This window comes from Ischnura elegans, chromosome 6 (genome assembly GCF_921293095.1).
Source record: "Ischnura elegans chromosome 6, ioIscEleg1.1, whole genome shotgun sequence".
NCBI classification, from domain to species: Eukaryota; Metazoa; Arthropoda; class Insecta; order Odonata; family Coenagrionidae; genus Ischnura; species Ischnura elegans.
The window spans coordinates 123,438,068-123,461,908 of NC_060251.1; the positions used below are offsets into that span (position 1 = coordinate 123,438,068).

Genomic DNA, 23,841 nt, shown 5'->3' on the forward strand with positions numbered 1-23,841 from the left:
TAAATCACGATGTTTTATCGCGGCTGCGGCTTTCATGAGACAATAAATCGTGATATTTTATTCAAGCAGCAATTTTTATTGGATGATATTTCGTGATATTCTAGCAGTGGAGAGTTTTTATCGGATTATCATCGTAGTATTTTATCAAATGGCGATTTTTATCAGGCCCAATATTTGTTATCGGATGATATATCTTTATAGTTTATCGAAATGATATTTCTACCTTATAATAGTATAGTTCGGTAGTATTTTATCGGAAGATTATTTTTTACGATTCCGATATTTTTAATGGCTCTACAGTTAATTTATCGCACCCGATGTTTTTATTGGACGATAAATCGTGATATTTTATCGGTTCCGATATTCTATCGGTCCCGATACTTTTATTGGGCCCTATTTATCGGACAATCATTTATCGTTAATCTACAAAACTCAAATTAGCATTCCCGATATAATTAATTATCGCGATATTTCACGATATATATCGCCCCAGGGCAAGTGGTGTAGTCTTGGGGTACTAATAGGGGATGGGAAGGAGGGGAGAACTTTAAGGGGCGCTGCCTTTTAAATTTAGACCTAAAACCTGGCTGAGTGGCCTATTGGATGTAGCCACTGGCTATTGGCAGATGGGTCCAGGAGTTCAAACCTGGGGTGAAGCTTTGGGCTCCCCAAAATTAATAATTATCTGTAGAACTAGCCCAGGGAAAGGAACTGGCCCCACTCCTTAAGGTGTGATATTCGCATGCCCAGTTGTGTGAAGTGTCAGGGGTGAGCTCTACCCTCACCTTTCCAAACCAACCTTCATGTTGGAATGCGGGGATAGTGAGTATTGTAGACAATATTTGACAATTTTTTATAGGTGCTCACTTTTAGTGAAAACTTGTACAAATGAGTTCAAAGTCAAAATGACGTCACTTTGACATCAGAATGACCCGCAAAAAGTCACCTTTACAGTCATGACTGAATAGTGACTTTTCGTGGGTCATTTTGAGGTCAAAGTGATGTCATTTTGACTTTTCTTCCTCCTTGGCTTCCCGTTCTTTCCTCGGTCTGTTAAAGGATCATCCTGAACCGACTTCACTACTTTACTTTCTCCTTTTCTCTCCCCTGATCAGCACGGCTTTCTTCCGGGTCGCTCTTGTCTTACAAACCTATCAATTTTTCAGGAACATGCCGTACAACCGATGGCCGAAAAGTCTCAACTTGACGCCATTTTTCTTGATTTTTCTAAAGCCTTTGACACCCTTAACCATAAACTTCTGCTGCAAAAACTTGCCTCCCGCTTTAATATCCATGGCACCTTCCTCAGTCTCTTGTCCAGTTTCCTCCGTGACAGATCCCAAAAAGTAATACTCGCTGGTATCTCATCTTCCTGGTCTAACGTTACCTCTGGAGTGCCTCAAGGTAGCGTTCTTGGACCTTACCTCTTCAACCTATTTATTAATGACCGTGCCCCCATTGTCCGTTCTTCCCAAGTCAATACATTACTCTATGCTGATGACTGCAAACTATTTAAAAAGATGAATAATCTCGCAGACTGTAATATGCTATAGGATGCCACAGAGTGTGAGAGAGAGTGCACCACTCTGTGCTGCAATTAACTTTAAAGGAGGCTGGAATTGAACTTTAAAAGTGCACCACAATGACAATATCTGCGAAGAAAACTCCTATCCATTTTGATTATGCAATTAACTCCTTGCCTCTTAATCTTGTGTCATCCATGACAGATCTTGGAATTATTGTGGACCAAAAACTTCTGTTCTCTGAACACATTCATGCGATCAAATCTAAAGCCATGTCACTCTTAGGACTACTCTACTGGTTCACGGATATCTCCAGTACTAAGGCACTCCAATCCTACTTCTCAACCATAGTTCTTCCGGTGATCAACTATTGCTCCCCAATTTGGTCAATGTCTGCTCCCACTAATCTTGCCACCCTTAACAAAGTTACAACTTTTTTTGCAAAAATTGTAAAATTTAGAAACCCAAATCTCCGCGAGATACCTACTAGTGCAGTTTTATCCTCTTTATCTGTCCCTAATCTCTCCCTTCTCCGACTTCAATCAGACATCAAATTCATTTATAATACCCTTAACACACACTTCGACAGTCCTGACATTGTTTCCTTCCTCAACATTAGAGTACCTTCCCGCCACACCCGATCTACCTCTTCACTCCACATTCCTACACCCAGGCTATCTGTAATTTAGCGCTCACTTCTCCATAGACTTTCCTTTTTAATAAATTCTCTACCCAGTGATATTGATCCGTTTGGTCTGACACTTAAAAATTTTACTCATCGGGCATTAACATATTTATCGCATAAATGACTAGATAGCCGGATAAATTTTAGTTGTTTTCTTTTTTATTCTATTTAAATTTGTAATAAATAATTATTATTTAATTATTTGGTATTTGTTGTTATAAGTGCACTTTAAATTGGCAGTCTTGCTGTATGTGTACCTCTTTATTAAAATAAAATAAAAAATAAAAAGTCTCCCTCCTCAGGCCGCATGATTTTGCTGATTCCTAGTACGTCGATATTCAATCTTTCCATTTCTACCTTAAGAGTTTTTAGATTACTGCAAGTCCCAAGTTATCTCTCGTTCCATGTACCTATCCTCATAACTTTATAACAATTGACCTATGTACCTTCTCTGGTAGTCCTGCGCGGAGATTCGAATGGGGGACTAGTTTACCTCCGGAATATTTTACCTGAGGGAATTCCGTCATGTGTTTGATAATATAAAGTTGGAGTAGCTGCGACTCCTTAGGATAATAATGTGGTGGTTTCCCCTTTCCTTCCACATCGCAGTACTGCAGCTGTTGAAGTAAATGTTACCACGCCCGAAGTGAAATATGTGTAGCTGTACCGGCCAATACAGTCTCCACCTTCGCACATGGTAAGAAGAGCTGCTGCCCTCTCCATTGCCAAGTCACGGCATCTTCACCGGTTTAATATATCATTCAGATGGCCTATCTTACCCTGGGATAGACCCATACCAATTCGGAATGCCGCCGCTTTTTGTCCACGACTGCTAATTCGACAAGTAAGCTCGCTTATATCGCAGCTAACCTCTAGTATCTAGAGGTTGACCCACCATCCGCAACCCGGTGGACGCTCTCGGTGGCTTAAAGCTCAGCCGCGAGAGGTTTAGTGTATTTTTCAATAAATGGTCTGACAGAGATTCCCATCCGAGTTTTTCTAAGAGGTCAGTAACAGTAACAAGACTATCGTAACGACCTTTCACGTACCTGGCAGCTCTTCTTTGCACGTGTTCTAACTCTGTTATTAAGCCTATTTCATGGGGTCCCGAACGCTGGTAGCGTATTCTAAACGGGGTCTAACGAGGGAAAAGTAGCTAATTTCTCTCACTTTGTCTTCGCTTTTTCCTAATATTCTTAAATGCTTATTAATTCTTATATTCTTTCGCCAGATGATACGCTGTATCGAAACCGGTCGCAATATATTTTATTTTGTGAAACAGCTAAGTGTTTTCTTAACCTTTGTGCAACCTAATATTCTTAATAACAAAACCCATTTTAGGATTAGTATAGTATGTACACCTACCAGGGGTAACAATATACTTGACAGTCTTGATCTGAGACAACAACAGACTTGATCTGAGCATTGAATATACCAGATTGCGTAGTCAGAACTGAGACTGGTATTAGTGATCACAAGGACATAGTTCATGGTTCCACAGTCTCCGATAGATGACCTGCGTCGAGAAGAAGGGTCTATTTATTCCAAAAGGCGTATTTTTTAATGGTTAAAGCAGTACTTTTCGGTCTAATTCAATGAATTCCAAGACGCAATTCTCAAACTTGGGGCTAACGACGCATGGAACAAGTATGTTTACATTTTGCAAGCTCTAAAGCGTTGAAGGGTAGTCCACGCCTAAATGAAAAAGGCACCTGTGGATCTTTCTTGTGCCAAAATAAAATAAATGCGGGACAATTATAAAATCTTATGGAGAGACGAAGAAAACTCTTATGGAGGCATTGAATGAATTCAAACAAAAAATATTGGGCGAATATTTGGACGACAACACTAAGGCTTTCGGATTATTTTTAAGGGAGTTACAGTGAAATAGCGCTGCAGTCTCTTCGCTTGTAAACAAACGAAGGGATTGAGTGACTAACAACTAAGCTAATTTTAAGACGGTCATATCAACACCTGTACCTTGACTCTACTAAGAACAAAAGCCGCCTATATGTATTTCAAACAGTTGTTAACCCATTATGGCCAAGTAAAGATATAGAAGAAAGTATATTATTTTTTTATTCTAATTCACCCAAAAACATGCTAAATAAGGTAAATTGAAAATATTGACCCTCAAAAAAATGTGTTTATGGAAAAAAATTAATGTTGCGTTTTCGCTAATTTGGCTGAATTAGGTCTATCGGCAGTTATGCAATCCGCATTGCCATATATCGCCATCTTGTAGGATTGTGCCGTTTTTACTGTCAGATTTAATCCTACGCCTTTTTTTAACCACGTATTTATCGGATATCGTCATATTTGATAGTAAAAAATCTTAATATTATGTGTCCAAAGAGATGTAGTATTGTTAAACCTAAATCCATTATAAAATAGACATTCATTACGGTTTTGATATAAATGAGTCAAATCTAATATTTTCTCAGATGAGCATGTATTTAACGGTTTTTAGTTGAAATTTGTATCACTAAAGATAGAAGTACAACAAATAATGACTATTTATGAAACACATGAAAGCATTCAGGGTGCAATGGAACACAAAAATTTGTTAATTCATATGTAGTTTGGCTTTTACAGTTTGGTCGGCACCTTCTTCTGGTTTCACTTTTTTGAACTCTATTCAATTCCGAATTCATCCTTCCTTACTTCACGAATCAGCGATAAATTATATGGCCTACCTTTTTGTGTGTTTGCATTGGGGTACGTCATCTACTGAATTATTCACTTAACTTTTTAGATGCTTCTCTTCTAGATACGATTTGGAGTCAACCAGTGACATTTACTTCTGTTGTTAACCTGTACAATTTCCAGGCATTAGTGCAAACGCTGTCCAGTAAGTTGATAAACTAGGGCCACCACCTTTTTTCCTCGAATTCTAGTGCGGCTATTTGTATTTGCATTATCGTGTAGGTCCCATGTATTTACTATACTCCCCAATATCTCGAGGCTATGGAATATTATTTTCTTTCTTCTCTTTTCTACTATAACGTTTTCCTGTCCACTATGGAAGCGCAGAACTTGTATTGCTGTCTACAGTGACAACCGAGTTATCATCCCATCGAACAATACTAAGACCCACAGCACTTCTCCATTCTATTTTCACGGATGGTTCCCGTTGCAAAAATCCTTTTTATTTCAAAACAATAAATAATATGCATGATGAAAAGAAGTTATTGAATAGCATGCGATCTTTACAGGGTTCAGGGATAACCTTCAACAATTCCACAATAACACTTGCCCCAAACCTAACTTTCGATCGAAGTCATTTCCCTTCGCCCAGCATATGGTTGAACCCTAAAGCCGTCTGAATAACATGAGCCCCAAAGTTTAAGGCCAAATCTTAAGGACTTGTTTTTAAAGAACATTTTTGCACCGTGGCAACCAAAGTAAGATACCATTTGTTCATTTATTGACAAGTTATGGGCAAAAATTCCTAATTGTAAACATTTTTACCTCCAGTCGTAATATAGAGGTCAAAATTTACAAATCTGTCATTTTTGTCCAGACAGGCATTGTCTGAAAATTGTAAATTTTCTATTATTGATCTAAATATCCTTCGGCTAAATGATTTCCGAACCAATTCCATGCCTTTATCGTCGTCATTCGGCCAATATCTTGTTGTGGAAGTAAGTGAAAACCAGATAGAATAAAAACCCATAGCGTTATTCGAGTATACCGGGACTAGCCACGGTGATAAAACTTTTACGGAGTCACCCGCAATGCACAAATTGTGCGAAAAATCCACAGAGGTCCCGGTCAAGGCGAATGATTTTTCCTCTGTGGATTTTTTGCACAACCCATAGCGTTTCTGATATCTATCATTGACACGTGAAAACTATGCCTGTTGTGGTCAACTAAATATTTATTTGAGAAACACATAATTTTTCTAACACAAAATCACTAAAAAACGTTTGAAATATTTAAATTTGAGAGTATGTCCTCTTAGTTGAGAACTCTGCTTTAAGAAAAAGAGTTTTATGAAAAGTACTTCTACATTTTCATGGCCGTTTCGGGGGAGGCTGCCATTATTCACTAACCCTGATGTCTCGTCCTGTATTTAAAAGTGTCCGTCCGATTGGCAATGCGAGTATTACTCACAGCTCAAAACATGAAACTATAAACTTATATTATTCAATGATGGATTTTAAATAAAGTTGAAGCAAAATTAAAGTATTTTTCGGCCAAAAGGGTAAGATTGAACGGAAAGTTAATTCTTTCTGAGTAATTCTAAATTAAACATTAAAACAGTTCAAAACATGAAACTTTAAATATAATCAGTTCATGATGGATAATTTCTGCTTTGATTCGGCCATAGAGGCAAAATGAACTAAAATTAAAATTTACTGACAATGAGTACTTCAAAGTAAAATACAGTTCGACATGGAATTTAATCAAGTTTAAGTAGTTATTTCATTTTTCGGCCAGAATGTCAGAATGAATAGGGTATCACTATTTTATTCGATGAATTCAGTAATTAAATTAAGTTTAAGTAAACGCAATGAAAGACGCGGCAGCGGGGAGGGGATGTTGAAAATGGTGTTAGAGGGAAGAGTGTTGAGTAATCGAGGGAGGAGAGGGAAGGGAATAGGATTTTTAGATAGTTTGAAGTAGGGAGTAGGCTTTATTATGAGTTGAAGAAGGCAGTGCTGGAAGGAAAGGGAGGCTCCCAGATCACTTCTTTAGCACTCCATGGAAACCTACCTTAATCGGTAAAATACTATAATAATAATAATACTAAGAATAATAATAATAATAATAATTGACAGAAACGCCTCTCTGAAATGGCTCCAAGATGGCTATTTATACCCGGAGACTGAAGGGTTTGTGATGGCAATTCAAGACAGAGTTATACGAACTCACAACTATGAAAAAAATATATTAAAACTTGAAATTGCAGATAAATGTAGAAAATGTGGGAAAACGGGTGAATCCATTGAACACATAACTTCGGGGTGCTCAGCTCTTGCTGGTAATGACTATCTCAATAGGCACAACCAGTTGGCCAAAATTATCCACCAAAACCTAGCAACTACCTATGGACTTTTAAAAAATACTCCACCATATTACAAATACCATCCTCCCGCCGTACTAGAGACAGATACACACATCCTATACTGGGATAGACCGATACTTACAGATAAAACCATAGATTACAATAGGCCTGATATTTTATTGATCCACAAATTACAGCAAAGAGCAAACATAGTCGATGTAGCAGTGCCACTAAATCACAATGTTGAGTCTACGGAAAGAGAGAAAATACAAAAATATCAGAATTTAGCCGGTGAAATAAAAAATATTTGGAAGTTGAAAGACGTCAGCATACACCCACTGATAATCTCTGCGGAGGGAGTCTTGTCTAAAAGATTCAAAAAAGAAGTTGAAGACCTGGGAATTAAAAAACAACTGATTAACCTCGGGCAAAAAGCTGTTTTACTACAGACCTGCCAGATCGTGAGAAGATTCCTGGGTCGGGCATGATCGGACAGTGTAGGATAGGGTGAATTCTCTTCCTTAGCATCCGAGCCTAATCCTAAATTGACCTTGGGATAGGTGAATATTTCCAGCTGGTTTTAATCAGCTGAGAAAGTGCATTAAAAAAAAAAAAAATAATAATAATTCGCCTATCCGCCACCTGGGCGCGTCCCCAGGTGGCGGATAGGGGAATGCTCGGCAGATATACAGGGTAGGTGGGGAATAAAATACCACCCGCGGACCAAAACGGAAACCGAAATCCAGGCGTGTCTGTTCCCACATTGGGCGGCGTCCTGGTCAGCGTCTGTCCCCATGTCTGGGGCGGCTGTTCTAAAGACCTGGCAGTAGGTATAAAATGCAAATCCCCCATCAAAGATGGAGACTCGGAGTATGAGATGCCTCGGAGAAAGGTCGCTGCCTGGGGTTCGCCAGGGCACGTCTGGAGCTGACGCTGGACGTGACAGCATGCAAGCCGTCAGTGATGGGAGGTTGAACAGGCGGACACCCATCGGGGAACCCGAAAGAAACACAGCCGATGATAATAGAATGAATACCACCAAACACCTGCAAACACCTGCTTTAGATGCTTCCCAATCTACATCTGTAGAAAATCAAGGGACCACTAAAGCAGGAAAAAATCGTGTACGTATGAAATGGACTCCCGAAATGAATAAATGTGTCATGCATGCGTATTACACCATAACCCGGCTTGAAATAGATAAAACTAGTTATAGAAAATACATTTTTGAGAAATTTAAAGAGCATTACCCAGAATGTGTAGTCACCGAACAAAGAGTAGCCGACCAGAGACGTGCAATTGTATTAAAAAACCTTTTACCAGTTCCAATACTTGAAGAAATAAAACATCAAGTAAGCAAAGAATTGTCCAGAAGTAGCCTTATAGACCCACCAATAAATGAGGATGAAATCAGTTTAAATGTTGGACCTACATCTAGCGAAGCTGAACCGTCAACAACCCCACGTCCCGCAGAGGAATCTAGGAACAAAATTTTTAAAACAGGAAACTCAGGAATCATCAATAGCCAATGCCAAGAAGAACATATTGACACCAATCAGTCCAAAACGACAAATCTTGAAGAGACTGAAATATCAGAATTGCTAACCAAAACGGTAATAGAATATTACGGTTCAGATCCCAGCCAGCGACCGAAAATTCCAAAAATAAATACATCAACGAAGTTTATGCAAACCGTCGCTATGGTCAATAATATCCTACCACAGCTAACCCAGTATTTAAGCAATATTTCCGACATCCATACATTGATTTATGCTGCTTCTATCACCATTAGTAAACACTTAGGCTTTAAAATCAAACCGAACTCCCGATCTGAAACAGTGCCAGTAAGAAAAAAAACAATTCCACCATGGAGAAAACGCTTAGAGAGCGATATAAAGCATCTAAGGCAGCAAATTGGTAAATTGACCCAATATCAAAATGGAAATAGATCAAGAAAGTTATTATCATCACTTAAATGTGTTTTTAAAAATTTCAACACAGATGTAGCTAATGAAAACCACAGCAGGTATGTCAAAGAGTTGCTCGAACTTAATAAACAAAAACTAGCAGTTAAAGTTGGGTGCCTTAAAAGATACAATAAGTCTCTAAATAGAAAGGAACAAAACCGGGAATTTTAAACTTCCGAAAAATCATTTTACAAGAAGCTGAGATCATCTGCTACAACTGACATCGAAGGTAAATTGCCAGATCAGGATGGAGTATACAACTTCTGGTCCTCAATATGGTCGACCCCAACAGAAAGCAATTCGAGTGCAAGCTGGATTGGAAACGAAGAAAACTTACACCTTAATTTAGTTGAAATGCAGTTTACTAAAATCTCAACCGAGGACATCAAAATAGTTTTAAGAAAGGCACATAATTGGAAATCACCAGGTCCTGATGGAATTCAAAACTTCTGGTATAAACAGTTTACGTATCTACATGGAGCCATAGCCAAATGTTTTAATGATATTATTAATAACCCAACAAACCTCCCTGATTTCTTCACAACAGGGATAACATACATGAAGCCCAAAACAATGAATACGGAAGATACAACACAATATCGACCCATAACATGTCTACCTACTATATACAAAATACTCACGTCTTGTATTACAAATAAAATATATAGCCATATTGACCAGAATAATATACTTGCAGAAGAGCAAAAAGGATGCCGAAAGTTGATGTGAAAGTTGATGGGGGAGGTGCAGAATGAACCAATAATAATCTATGAAGACAACAAGGGATGCATAAAAATAGCTTTAAATGAAAAATTTAGTGCCAGAACGAAGCACATCGATGTCCGGCACCATTTTATAAGAGATTTAATGAAAAATAATGTTATTCAGCTTGTTTACTGCAGGACTGAGGACATGACTGCTGATGCACTGACGTAGCCACTTCCAAAAATAAAATTTGAAGAATTAAGGAATGGAATGGGCCTGACGACATAAGCTGTTAAGTGGGGGTGTTGGATATATAGTAACAGTTGATGTTTGTAAACAGTTTGTTATCACCATTGTTGTTCTAGTTTATGTGCCTTTCTAAAGTAAAGAAAAATAAAAGGCTGAGCTACCGGAAGGAATAAGCTGCATTCTTTCTGCGCAAAATCCAACTAAACTTAATCGGCAACTGTTGAAAGTATCGACAGCAGTCTAAATGACCGCTGTGGCGATTCTAGTGTTAACCAACGCAAAGAGTTGTTTGTAAACACCATTTATAGTTGCTAGGTGATAAGGAACGTTCTATTCCCGGCACAAGGCTACCCTCGTACATTTCAGTTTCAATAAATTTTCTTTTGCGATATTTTTTAGTTAAACATAGCCTTCGTACCGTAAAATATATGATTTTATCGTTTATTTTCGACAGTAGAGAATCTCCTTAGCACCCAGGCAAAGAATTTCCATGACTGGCGCAATGTCACTTGTGAATGAAGCCTGATTACAGCATCCTCGGATTATGAAGAAACTATTGGGGGTATAAGCCGAAAAAGGTGATGCGTAGATGACTCATGTCAAAAACTACCTCCCTTTCTAATTTCATCAAAAGCCCTTGATTGTCTTCTGTTATGCTGCCTTGCGTTTTGTTCGGTGTCCGCATCCAACGCTGTGAAGTTTTTCACTGAACCCCTAAACTTTAGTCTTCGCATGCCCCTCCCTCTTTCCCCTGGATTCATCTTATGCCCCTACATGCTGATTGTGTGTGAGATGAATCCTCGCTTTCCCCCTCGCAATCCCACAGTGCCCACTCGTATTTCCTATCATTCACTCCATCATTACCATCCTCGTCTATTTCCTCCTCCTTCCCTATTCCTGGTTGTTAAGGGAGTCCGCGGAGAGTGCCTCAACGTTAACCTACAGAACCCTAGTATCCAACGAAGATATCGTATTGCCCACAATTTTATTAACAGAGTACTACACATGTTTCACTATAAAATAATTATCAGGTACTAACAGAAACTGTTAATTTCTGTTAGTGCCTGATGATGATGACAATATCTTCGTTGATCATTTGTTGTGTTGATCCACGACACCTCTCCACAAAAAGTTGACTTTTTACAGAACCCTGTTACTTACCTACCACTCTTACCCACTTTCCCGTTTAATTCCAACGCTACGTACCTCTGTTAGATCATCCTCCCCTTCACCATTTATGCATCCATCACTAAGATAGTCCCCACTATCCTTCCGTCTCACCTCACATCGCCCCAAGATATCTATCCTCCCTTTCTCCATTTCCCTTTTGATATTTTCTAGCTTGTCCGCCCTCATCATTGTCCTCACATTCCACGTTCCTACATTCATTGCTACTTTCTCCTTCTCCATCTTCTTGGTCTTCAATTCTTCTTTCTTGGATGCTGTTGCTGATGATGATAATTCTCTGTAAGGGCTTCGCATATTTTCGACCTCGATGACCTTGCCGACCTCCTTTCTTTTAGCTTCACCTTTCCTTAAGGATTCCCGATCCCCGGCGTGTTTCTGAGACTCATTTGTTTGCGCTCCGTTTCGTGTTTTCAGGGAAGAGATAGGTGTTAGGGTTTTACCACTTCAATTCCATCAATTTTTTTTTACGTGACATTATCACGTAGACTACCTTTCACCTTACACATTCGACCTATCTGGCACGGATGGCTCTACCGGGAATAATTGCAAAATACTCCCGCCAATGTAGTTCTAGGGTTCATAGGGCAGCCAAGTCTTTCCATCACGACAAGATTGTAGTTCAGCGGAAAGGCCGAGTAATAAGGACTGAGAAAAAAGTGCCAATTTCATGATTAAAGGCTGAATATGCACTTGAATCGTTTTCACTTGGGGATTGGATGTCGTCTTTCCATCGTAGGGGAGTGAGGGGCAAGAGTCCGCACGGGGCAAGATTCCTTTTCCGAAATATTTCTCTAAATACGTGGATGATGCCACTTGTAGTCAATCAGTTTCATTAACGTGACCAAATGTAACACAGGGGTGCGTTTAGTGGAAGACAACGAACGACAGAACGGGAGTTTTTCTTAGTTTTCAGTGTTAGGCAACGATTATTTAATTGTTGTAGGGCCGCGTAATTTTTTATGTGCTTTGGGTATTTATTTAATTGCTACGTTTCTCTAGCATTCCTTTATATGTATCCTTTGCCTCAAAAATTCATGCAGTCAGCAGGTTCGCAGCCCACAATGTGGTTGTGTTTTGGTGTATTGGGTGTAGCAAGTGCTGTTGGGGCAAGTGTCCGCATGCAGACTCTTGCCCCACGGGCACTGATTCCTGTCCCACTTTGAAGGATTGCTTTTACTATGACTTCACAGTTTCTGCCATAAATATTATATTTCCTTTTTTAATAATTGTGTTGAAAGAAAATGCGGAAACTGTAAGAGAAAAACATATTGGGAAGCATTAGAATAACAAATTTTGGAGATTGTCTCTGCGTGCACGTCTTAGTACGGTATGTGAAATAGAACACATAGCATGCAATGATTGGGAATTCGAAAAATATTATCTATTTGCAGAATTTTAGATGCGTTTTATTCGTAGATATGCAACATACTGCCTGTTTTTGTCCGACCTACCCTTGAACAGGCATGAGTTTTCGGTATTCATTAATTTAGACATTTTTAAAATGACTGGCTGAAACATTTTAAGGGAGATCGAAAACTCGCTGCTGATGATCTAGCTTTGTCATGGAAGGCGGAGAAGCTTTTTTAACCCTAAAATATTCCTTCCTTATACTCCCTTACCAAATTCATGTCTATACAACCTTCTACCTTGAGTACTTTACTCTGCTTACTACTTAATGCTTACAACGTACGAAAATACTTTGCCTAGCAGACATTGGGAGGCACATACATGTCTCTCTTGATAGCATTAGAGAATATCCAAAAGCATTGCAAATGTAAAATCGGCGTGAAAAATTCAAAGTGGTCTGAAATTCTTACGAGTTCCCCCTACACCCAGAAACTAAACGTGAAGATATCTAAAAAGAAAGTCAAGGGTTGCAGCGTCATACTAAGCGGCAGTTTCTGAGTGGCAAACAGGGCATTCACCTCATAGGAAAAACTGGTTATGACTATGTAGGTTGTGGAAAATTGTACTCGGATTCACCAATTGTTAATTGGATAATCCGTTATGAATGTAAAACATGGAGGAAAGAACCTTGCACCTCATTTTATGGTAAGAGAAGGTTGACATGTGAAAACTGTGATTAGGACTCTTGCCCCACATGAGGGGCAAGTTTCCTATGTGTTTTTCTCTTACATTTTGCTAAATAACTCCAGTTATTAATTTATTCTGCAGCAAAGGAAGATGATTATTGTAGTACATGAAACAGGGAACAAATTGTGAAAAAATAAAAATAATAGCTTGAACCTGATTGTATAATTTTTATAATTGTTTGTTAGATGCGTACTCTTGCCCCTCATCCCCGTATTAATGTCATTTATCTTTTTCCAAGGAAGATTCGATGAATTATCCATGACCATTTAAGCTTTTTGTGCTAATTGTGCTATTATCTGTCGTTGCAGATTTCCAGAAGCTGGAACGTGAGGCCCGGATATGTCGGAAATTGCAGCATCCAAATATCGGTGAGTGTGTGGTATAAATTTAAGAATTTTCCCTTAAAAAGGTGTTTTTTCCATTTCGTGTACACCTACAAGATAAGCCACCACCAAAGCCACACCAGGCATTCAACACTCACTCATCCTAGCCTGCACCAATCAGACATGCGCTGGCTTGTCGGACGCAGACCAAGCACATGTATGAGAGCCATCAGATAAAACATCATTGTCATCACCACTGTCATGAAAATAAAACTGTTATTTAGTTGTAGAAAACGCAAAGTTAGTGAAATAACTGATTCATGCACGAGTTATAACGTGCTAATAAATGCATTCAGACAGCTATTATTAACAATTACAATAAGTTAATAACGATACATGCAGAGCCTGTGTTACCTACTAAGTCAAGCTATCAGAGAGCTAAACTTTCGCAATTATTATGCTCCCTTATTGGCCACGGAAAAAAACATATCTTAATCTATAATATAATAATATGATATAACTAGCTGACCCGGCGAACTTCGTACCGCCTAACAATCAATGAACTTACAGTTTACTTACACCAGTTATAAATCAAGAGCGGCTGTATCGTTTTTAATCAAGTTTAATTTATTATAATAAAATAAGGATACAAATTCAATAAAACTACGTAAATGAGTACCAAAATTGCTTGTCAGAAAGATATTTTCTTTTTTTAATCTACACAGGGTGGATCGAAGCACGTTTACGCGGATTTTTTTCAATAAATTTTCTTACGTTTTAGCTTAAGAAATTTTGGGCATTGTGGTTTAATGAAGCAGTTCATGAAATAAAAATTATACGCATATAGTTGTTGGCTTTTAGCGTTATTAGCTGTAAAAAATGTTTTTAGGTCCAAGTCTGTTGCATACACTTGGCCCATTCAGGGGGCAGGTTGACAAACCCCAGACCGACGCGTAACTGATGCTCAAAATCGTGAAAGAAAAGCCCCTATGAAGCAGCATTCGCATTAAATGACTTAAGGCGCGCCAGTTTTAGTATCTGTGTTTGGAAAAAATGCAATGCGTAAACGTACTGCATGCGTAAACGCACCACGGTGAGCCCTACACATTCGGGTTTAATGTCTTGCGTCAAGCACCTTCTGATAAACAACACTTTTGGCTTTGTTATCAGGCGCAAGATGAAGCGGATGAAGCTAAATAAATATAGCGAAGCAAAGCAGTGACGCAGCGAGGGGAGGTTTTGGGGGATAAACCCCCCCCCAAGAGCTTAAGAGAGTTTTTTTATGAAAGATTTTGTTATTAATATTAGGGGGACGGATGACTAACAAACAAAACATATTTAACTATTCACACAGCCGCAAAACCCACTATTTTGAACCATTTATCTTAAAAAATGTCTGGGGGAAGTGCCCCCACACTTCCCGCTTACCTTAGCGAGTTTTCTATACCCTACAGACCCGTAGTATTAGCTGCGCCCAAAACCCCCTATCCTAGCTACGCACTTGAAGCGAAGGAAGAAATACAGAGGATGGTTTATCGACTCGTGAACATAGCACGTTAAATTGACCATGAGAAAATCATGGGTTTTCATTAGCACATGAGCACAAACAACACAAAAACTGAAAGACTGACCATGCGATTTTTAATCGTTATCACGAATGCAACACGAATTGGAAATTGAATACGTTTAAGCTCATAAGGGCATATGAATTGAGATCATGGAATCTTCGGAATGACGACTTCCTCACCTTTGAATTTCCTTTGAGTAAAGTTACGTGAATCACATTCATTACCAATTTTTTTAATCACCAAACACGTTCCGTTGGATAGCTATGGTTTGTTTATGCTTCAAAAGATCATGAACACAGAAACTACATTTTTTCTGTAAATTGTGCCTTGGTAAGCCAGGTACGTCCAAGGACTTAAAATATTCAGATAGATAGTTGGTGATTTCGTCTTCGTTTGTAACACATTTAAAAGATTCGAACCCATGCAGAGTACGAACTATTTGAATTTACCTCGTTTTAGTCATCCACATCTTCGTTCTTGCTCGCTAAATAAACCATCTTTGATTCTTTTGGTGATCAATCATATTCTAGAACTCTTTGTTGATGAGCTCACTTTCCGCTGAAAATAATTTGCAATAATTCCAAGGAAATGAGTTAAAACTACTCGATTGGTCGACAGGAACACGGACATTACCGTTTGTCAACAATTGCTTGGAGATTTGTTTACAAACACGGTAGTGAAGCGTCAACTCGAGCTGGGCCACGGCTGGGCTTACAATTAGCTCGAATTAATTTTTTTAAATTTAATTTCAATTTAATTAATATTTTGAATATATGTAGTAATTAAAATGTTATTTTGTTACGAAATTCAGTTATTAAAGTGGTAAAAACAAAACAAATTATTTTATTTGTAGTTTTCACCGACTTATCAATTGTTGTGTTACTATAACTCCTAAAAGCATGTCCATATGAAAGAGATGAATTATTTTGTGAAATTATCCTTTTTTTAATGGCCTATATGTTAACCCCGCCTGAGAGGAATTCAAAGAACCAAATCTCAATGACATCGGTGCAGCCGTTCTCGAGTTATAAGTGTTCTAACTAACACGATTTTCGACTTTCTTTTATTTTAGATTAGAAAACGTTTGTATGTGAAAAAGAAAAGGGCTGTTTTTAGGGTTTTCCCGGCAATTATTCGATTTTTTCTCGCCGTAAGAACCATCCTTGGACTTCAACGAACATTTAAAAAAAAAGAATTGGCCAAATTGGTCCAGGTGTTGTTGAGTTATGCGCTTACCAACACATTTTGCGATTCATTTTTATATATAAGATAATCTATCGGTTCTGTGTATTTCCCTAATCTTATCCCTGTGATCGTTTCTACCATGATTATTAGACTATCGTAGAATAACTTGAACATCAGGCGTAAAGCATTTTACTAGTAATTTCCGCAAAAGATTTTATCCAAAAATTTCCCTTCGACTTCCCGTTAGACTATACCATTCTAAATTTCTAATTAGTTCAGTTACACTACTATTTTAGCAATATTTAACAAATCTTAATGCTCGCCTTTGTATTTTATTTGCATCCGAAATCATTCCTTTTTCATAGCGGCGTACTCCATATGGGGTAATACAAGACAGTATAATGACATAGTTCTTTTACTTTTCCATTGCATTTTTTGCGAGTAAATCTTTTAATTAATCCTAATTTACAATTTTCCTGCCCTCAAATTTCCTGAATGTGCTTTCCTCAGCGAATAAGTCCGGGGTTAGAGTTACTCCTAAACACTTAACTGACTCTACATTTAAAAACTATGCTTTATTATATGTAATTGAATACCGTCTGTTGGGTATTTATCTTCTCCAAAAATTCGTTTCTAGTAATTTGTTAAGATTTAACTCTAATTGCCCAGTACCACACCAATCGTTTAAAGCTTTGTCATCTCTCTTGAGCGCAAATCTGTCGGACTCTTTGTTTATATTCCTGTGCAGCACTGCGTCGTCCGTGAAAAGTCGAATTTTATTAGAAGCAACGGTATATATATCAATAATATAGGAAAGGGAACGGGAAAACTTCCCTGGAGTACACGGGGTCACGATATCTAAACTGACTTCTTCTAAGACTCTCCGTACAAGTGGTTGATGAATCGTCTTATCGTTGCATCGAAATCAAATTTGGTCTCAGAGTGAATTTTGGTCCCCTCCCGCTCCACTCCTCCTCATGCACCCACCAGCCGTTTCTTTCACCTCACAACGCTTTCAAAACACACCAACTCTTTTTAAGTTCTTCTATGTCTCCACTTGTCCAGTCAAGGTATAATTTTCATCGAAAATTTTTGGAGTAGTTCCCATTTTTGTCCTACTAGTAATTTGTACTGCCATGTTCAAATCTGAACTTTATGATCAAAATGTTGTATCCCAACGTTGCAAATGGCAAAAGGCCGAAATTTTTTATTTTTTATCGCTTTTTTGTTTATGATTCGAAAATTCAAGGGTACGGATAAGGGATGAAGCTTTTTTATTAGCGTATATTTCAATGTCCCCTCAGTATGTTGGAGAAGAGGCATAGCCACTGGTCATGCACAGAGAGAAAAATGTAGTTGAAAGGAGGTATGATAGCTCTGTTTACGTTAAGAGACTTAAAGCATTTAATTAATGCACTCAACAGAGGAGACAATATTCTTGAATTACTGGCGACAAAATTCTTGATTTAATGACTACAATTTCACCAGATACATGGGTAAATGTTGAAACTATATGCGGTATAAGCGACCATTTAGTAGTTACATCTCAATTTGGACTAGACTACTATGAGAAATAAAATTGTTATTGAGTATTCTATCGAATGAGGTAGATTTCCATTGAGTACATAAGAAGCATTTTGGTAGCATCCCTTTCCTCAAAGGGTTTTCCTCTTCAGTTCACTATAAGACCTATCCTTCTTCATTCGATCTAAAAATCAGACCGTTTTCAACATCCCCTCCCCGCTTAGTACTCATTCCATCCAAACCCTATGTCTCCTCGGTATCTCATCTAAAAGCTGTCTCTTCTCTCCCACCATGTCCAGTACTTTGTCGTTCCTCCTCCACTCTGTCCATTTCACCTACTCCATTCTTCTCCATACTCACATCTCGAATGCCTCCAATCGTCTCTCGTCCGCCTTTCTCAGTGTCCACGTTTCCGCAACGTAGAGAGCTACACTAGGGTGGATCGGAAAAATCGATTTTTTTCAAATCCATCTGGCACAATGAAAAAAGTTGTGGGACCCATCAAAAATAAGGCCTGAAAAATTTGAGACCTCTAGGTGAACCCCTGACCCTCGCTCAAATGCAATTTAGGTGGGGATGATCGAAATTCGAAAAATATAGTATTTTATGGTCATTTCCTATAAATTTTGTTGAGTTACTATCCTTCAGACCAAAATTTCGTGCATTTTGACGTATCTGCCACCGTTTAGCCACAAAATGCCTAATTTGAGTCCGCGAAGAAAATATTCCAGCGCCCACGCAGCGTCGCGGATACAAGAGTCGCAGGCCGATCCCCTCCCCTCCCCGATTTATATGAATAATTTACTCTCTCGGTGCTGCACGAGACTCGTATCTATTGTTTAACACTCACTGATTAAGAAATTAAGCATCAGAAAAAGCCTCTTATACTGGCATCAACATTGATGAAGTGTTATCGCTTCATCATAAACTGGTCCCCAAATATTCAGTCATATTGTCGCACTCCTAGTAAATTGGCTCAAATGCTGGCGATAACTTCAAGGGTAATTAAAGTCAGGAGAGATGAAAGAAAAACATTTATGACAGTCATTGTATTTCACGAAGCTGGAAGACGAACTTAAAGCCTAGCAGTATGGTTATAACCAATAATTACGACTAATCTAAATGTGATAGGAATTGTGTATGCTAATCTGTAGCCTTAATCAATAATATTACAAACTGATCAACAATCGCTGCTCTCAACAATCAATTCAAATATCCTCCTGGAATACATACATAGATGCAAATGGTGCAAAGCAGTTATTCGTGTTTTTAACAGTGTTCCACCAATTTTAAAAATCTGAAAAAAATTAAGAATATACTTTAATGTAGGTGTAACAACATATATTTTTTTCGGTGAGTCCATTGTTTCCTGATTTTTTAAATTTAATTTTGAATAAATCAAACATATGTAAAAGTTTAGTTTTGGGTCTAAAATTTTTGAAAAAAATCAGGGTGGTAGAACGTAATGGCATTTACATTTTAAAATCAAGATAACGATTTTACAAAAATAAAAACTGGAGATATAGTCAAAAAACTAAAAATCGTGTCTCAATTTTTTTGGGGGTTATTATCCATTGTTAAGGCCTAAAACTTTGGGGAAACTCATCATTTTCGATGCACTTCAAGTGTATATTTTTTATTTTTCAAAACATCGGGGGGCACTTTTCATCATCTTAACCGGCCAGACCCTTTATCCCAAATATCATACTCCGACAGAGATTTTCTATTTCCTCCTGGGTGATGAAAAGTAAATCTATTCGGGTTAGAGTGTGAGACTATCGAAAGGCATTATAAAACCAGGACGACCTAGCATCGCAAACACGATTCTCACACCAAGACAGCAGCACCATGACTGTACGAGGCATTGGAGGAAAAGGCTTGGGGAAAGGAAGCGCCAAGCATCATTGCAAGGTTCTTTGGGCACAGGGACCTAGTTTCTATACGAGTAGATAGGAGTTTTACATCGTCTGAGATTACCAATGCATGCATGAGGCATAGAGCTCAGGGAAACTTGTCTTAATAATCACCTATTAAAACTGGCTAAGGTCGGAAAGTTTTCTTCGTTTGATAAGGTATTAATAATCCTTATTTAAGCCAAGTGCTACCAGCTAGCTGGGTACTCGGCTACCTGCTAGCATCCTGCGTCGTATCAGCGCTCAAAGCCTCGCCCCAAGGTCACCTCACTTGCGGCAGCGGGAACCAGAACGACGTCACACGGAGATTTCCCGGCATTCATACTTAGCCGTCGCGTTTTCGCGTGCTAAAAATTTTGAAAAAAATCAGGGTGGTAGAACGTAATTATATTTACATTTTAAAATCAAGATAACAATTTTACAAAAATAAAAACTGGAGATATAATCAAAAAACTAAAAATCGTGTTTCAATTTTTTTGGGGGTTATTATCCATTGTTTTGGCCTGAAACTTTGGGGAAACTCATAATTTTGGATGCACTTCAAGTGTATATTTTTTATTTTTCAAAACATCGGGGGGCACTTTACACCATCTTAACCGGCTAGACCCTTTCGTAAAATCATTTACCAGCCTCTTTTTGTTGAACTTGAAGCAGCATTTAAAGGACGTAAGTCAGCAGTTTTTGTAATTGCTCCTCATAATTACAACATACTCCTCATAATAATCAACAATAGGGACCAAGGATATGAATAAATAAATAAATTATACAGTAACGAGTTTACTCCTGAAGACTATGGCAGACTCAGCGTTTGAAACTTTGGGAGAAATTACCCAATACCACATCCAGTGGGAAATGTGATCAATTTTCCATCAAACTCTACAGTGGGAAAAACTAAAATTCTATAATGAAATATACTCTAAGATTGTAATCTTATTGAATATTAGTTGTGCTATTTACTCTTTTTAACCACATAATATCATGTTTGCGTCAAAATCCATCAAATAAGAATGTCTTTATATTTGGCAGCTGTGTATCTGCATAATATGTACACAATTCCTTTTGAGCCAGTCACTACTTTCTAGCATTAGGAAACTTTCATGTTTTTCTGTGGTCTTTACTTTGTGTGTAGGGATTGTATTGCCTATAATGGTGTGTGGTAAATGGTGCTATCAAGCGGTCCATTTTACTGGCCCAATTGGCAGCAAAAACCTAAAACTTCAATGTTATGGTATAGGATTCAGAAACAGCTAAATTATGGGATGGCAAATTCCCAGTGCCACAATTAATGACTGGTATTAGAGCTAGTATTGGTTCATCCCTAAATTCATATAAATTTGAATGACATACCTTCATCTACATCAATGAGTGAAAATATGAAGGGAAAATCTTTCACTAAGCTTACAGTGTTCAATATTTGTTATAGTAAAAGGGGTGCAAAAGAATTAATTAGTGATGGGTCGATTCCAAAATTTTAACGATTCCAATGCTGACATTTCGATTCCAATTCTACCGATACCGATTCCATCGATTCTGACACTACGGACTCCAAGAAAAATAACACTTAATTCCAGGCAACAAGACAACCACTTTAAAAAATTATTACTTTGCGAAAGAATCAGTTGGCAAAAGCATCTTTCATATCATCACTATGTAATTAAAATATAATAGCTAAATTTCAAAACAGAACATTTCTGAAAAGTGGTGTTACCTCATAGGTATTACTTTAGAATATTAGCACTCATGTTTAATTTTAAAATAAAAGTATTTCCTTTAATATCTATCTTTTATTGTAAATATCTTATCATTATTAATAATGTCTCCCAAATTTAATCTCGTTCTACGGATTTTAAATTTTTGCTCAGAAAGCAAAGCATCTTCACTCAGTCTGAATCAATCCTGTTGCGTTTTACATCACATATTTTTCCTGCCAAACTAAAAAGTCTTTCATTGAACACAGTGGATGGGAAAAAACTTGGGAAGAAACTTTTTCGCTAATACTTTCAGCTCTGTGTAGGAGATGCAAGTCTTCCAGTATTTCCCAGGGAAGGAATTTGGTGGTGCATTCATCTATGATAAATAAGCTTCCACTTAGGCTTCAACAGTGTTTGCTATGGTGACTTTGGGTATTTTCCAAGTGCATCAGTGTATCTTGACCATATACTTGTCACATGCTCCCTAGTCTGGATTTGCTCCTCCGGAAGTGGTGTGCCACTTAGAATCTATATGCGATGTGTTTTGTTATTACGATTACGTGGTGCAAAAATTCCAATTACTATTGGAGTCGCGGTTGTGTATGAATTTGTGGTTTGAAGTATGTACTACTGGAATCAGAATCAATTTTTCAACTTGGCAAGTACTCATTTTCGATTCCGGTTCTCAGCGAAGAATCGAGGAATGGATCTGACCCATCACCAAAATTTATATATATTTTGCATTGAAGTTGTGTATGATAATAAACAATTTCCTTTTTAGGGAAAAAATCAGAAGTAGGTAATGATTTTTACATAAAAGTCAAGATTTTTATCTACCCTGTGCCTACCTGTTCAAAAAAAAACAATACAATAAAATTCTATGTGGTACTCTATGCTTCCATGTTTGAAATCTGAAATTGCCACTAATATCTAGCCAACGGATACTGAAGCTGCCTCAAAGGCAAATTTTTTGCAATTTGATGGGTGTGCGCCAGCAAGTGTCCATCGCTAGTGTCTTGGGATGGAAGTTACACTGGAGTGGATAGGAGATTAAAATCCGAATTTGAAACACCATATGCCCTTTTAATAAAAAAGAAAATGTTATTGTTTAAAAAATGTTTTATTGGCCCTTCTTTATGGTTGTGAAACATGGACATGTTAGTGTTAAATAGGTTAAATAGATGATCGAAGGGAGGGAGTGAGAGAAGAGGGAGGTATTGAATTGAGTGGACTGACAATGAAAACAAGTGAGCAGCACAAGATTCATGCGAGGGTTGTTCCAAAAGTAAGGTTCCCATATTTTTTACAAATAGAAAACTTTGTTAAATGTGATCAATTTTCACATCGTGGAATTGATTACACTTATGCCTATTTTTCAACGTAGTCTCCATTTTTTTCAACACACTTTTGAAGACGGTGCTCCAGCTTTTGTATCCCTAAGTTCCTAAGAGAAGAAGTCTCCCAGCAACCCGTTGAGGGAGCGTGTGACATCTGCTTGGTGTTCATTGTTGCTCTTGAAGCGTTTGCCACACGAGTGTTTTGTTCCAGGGGTGTAATGGGACGCCCTTGTTTCATCTCCCGTGAGGATAGACTCCAACTCCTTGTTGCCTCCCCCCTCACATTGTTGAAGAAATTTGCGAACACAATCAAGGCGTTGCTCTTTGTGTCTGTCAGTCAGCATCTGGGGGACCCAGCGAGCACGCATATTGCGATAACCCAACGTTTCTGTTAAAGTTCTTTCAATTGTGCTGTGGGAAGCTTCGGGAATGCATTCAATAAGTTCACAGATAGTGACCCTCCAATCTTAGAGCAGCTCACCATCGATCTTCTGGACAATCACATTCGAAACCGGTGGTCTTCCACTCCGTTCTTTATCGTGAACTTCCATGCCACTCTCAGCAAAAGCCCTGCACCAATTGTCCCAAACCCCTGCCCTTTGGAACGGACATGCACTCTTCACCATAAACTTGAGTCAGTTGCCGATGAATCTCTATTAAAAGGCAACTTCCTTGCTTGGAGAAATCGGACAACTCCTCGATCGTCACACTTGGTGGGAGCGGGGATCAACACTTCCATTGTTGACGGTTTTGAAGCCAATAATGAGTGTCATAGTGAATCGCAGACAGGCGGACTCGAGAGTAGGGGAACCATTGCACACGGCACAGTAGTGGGATTTAGCCCAGCCCCTTCCCTCAACATTATACCTCATCGGGGA

The 23,841-nt window shown here is 38.3% G+C and overlaps 1 protein-coding gene across 17 annotated transcripts in view; it reads left to right on the forward strand.

The window, feature by feature from the left end:
- The window catches only part of LOC124160101 (calcium/calmodulin-dependent protein kinase type II alpha chain), a 320,103-nt gene that overhangs the window by 92,718 nt on the left and 203,544 nt on the right, over positions 1-23,841 (forward strand). For all 17 annotated transcript variants that reach the window (XM_046535829.1, XM_046535833.1, XM_046535832.1 and 14 more), the window contains exon 3: positions 13,731-13,790. In XM_046535829.1, the coding sequence (XP_046391785.1) occupies positions 13,731-13,790 (60 nt within the window). The remainder of the gene's footprint in view (positions 1-13,730; positions 13,791-23,841) is intronic.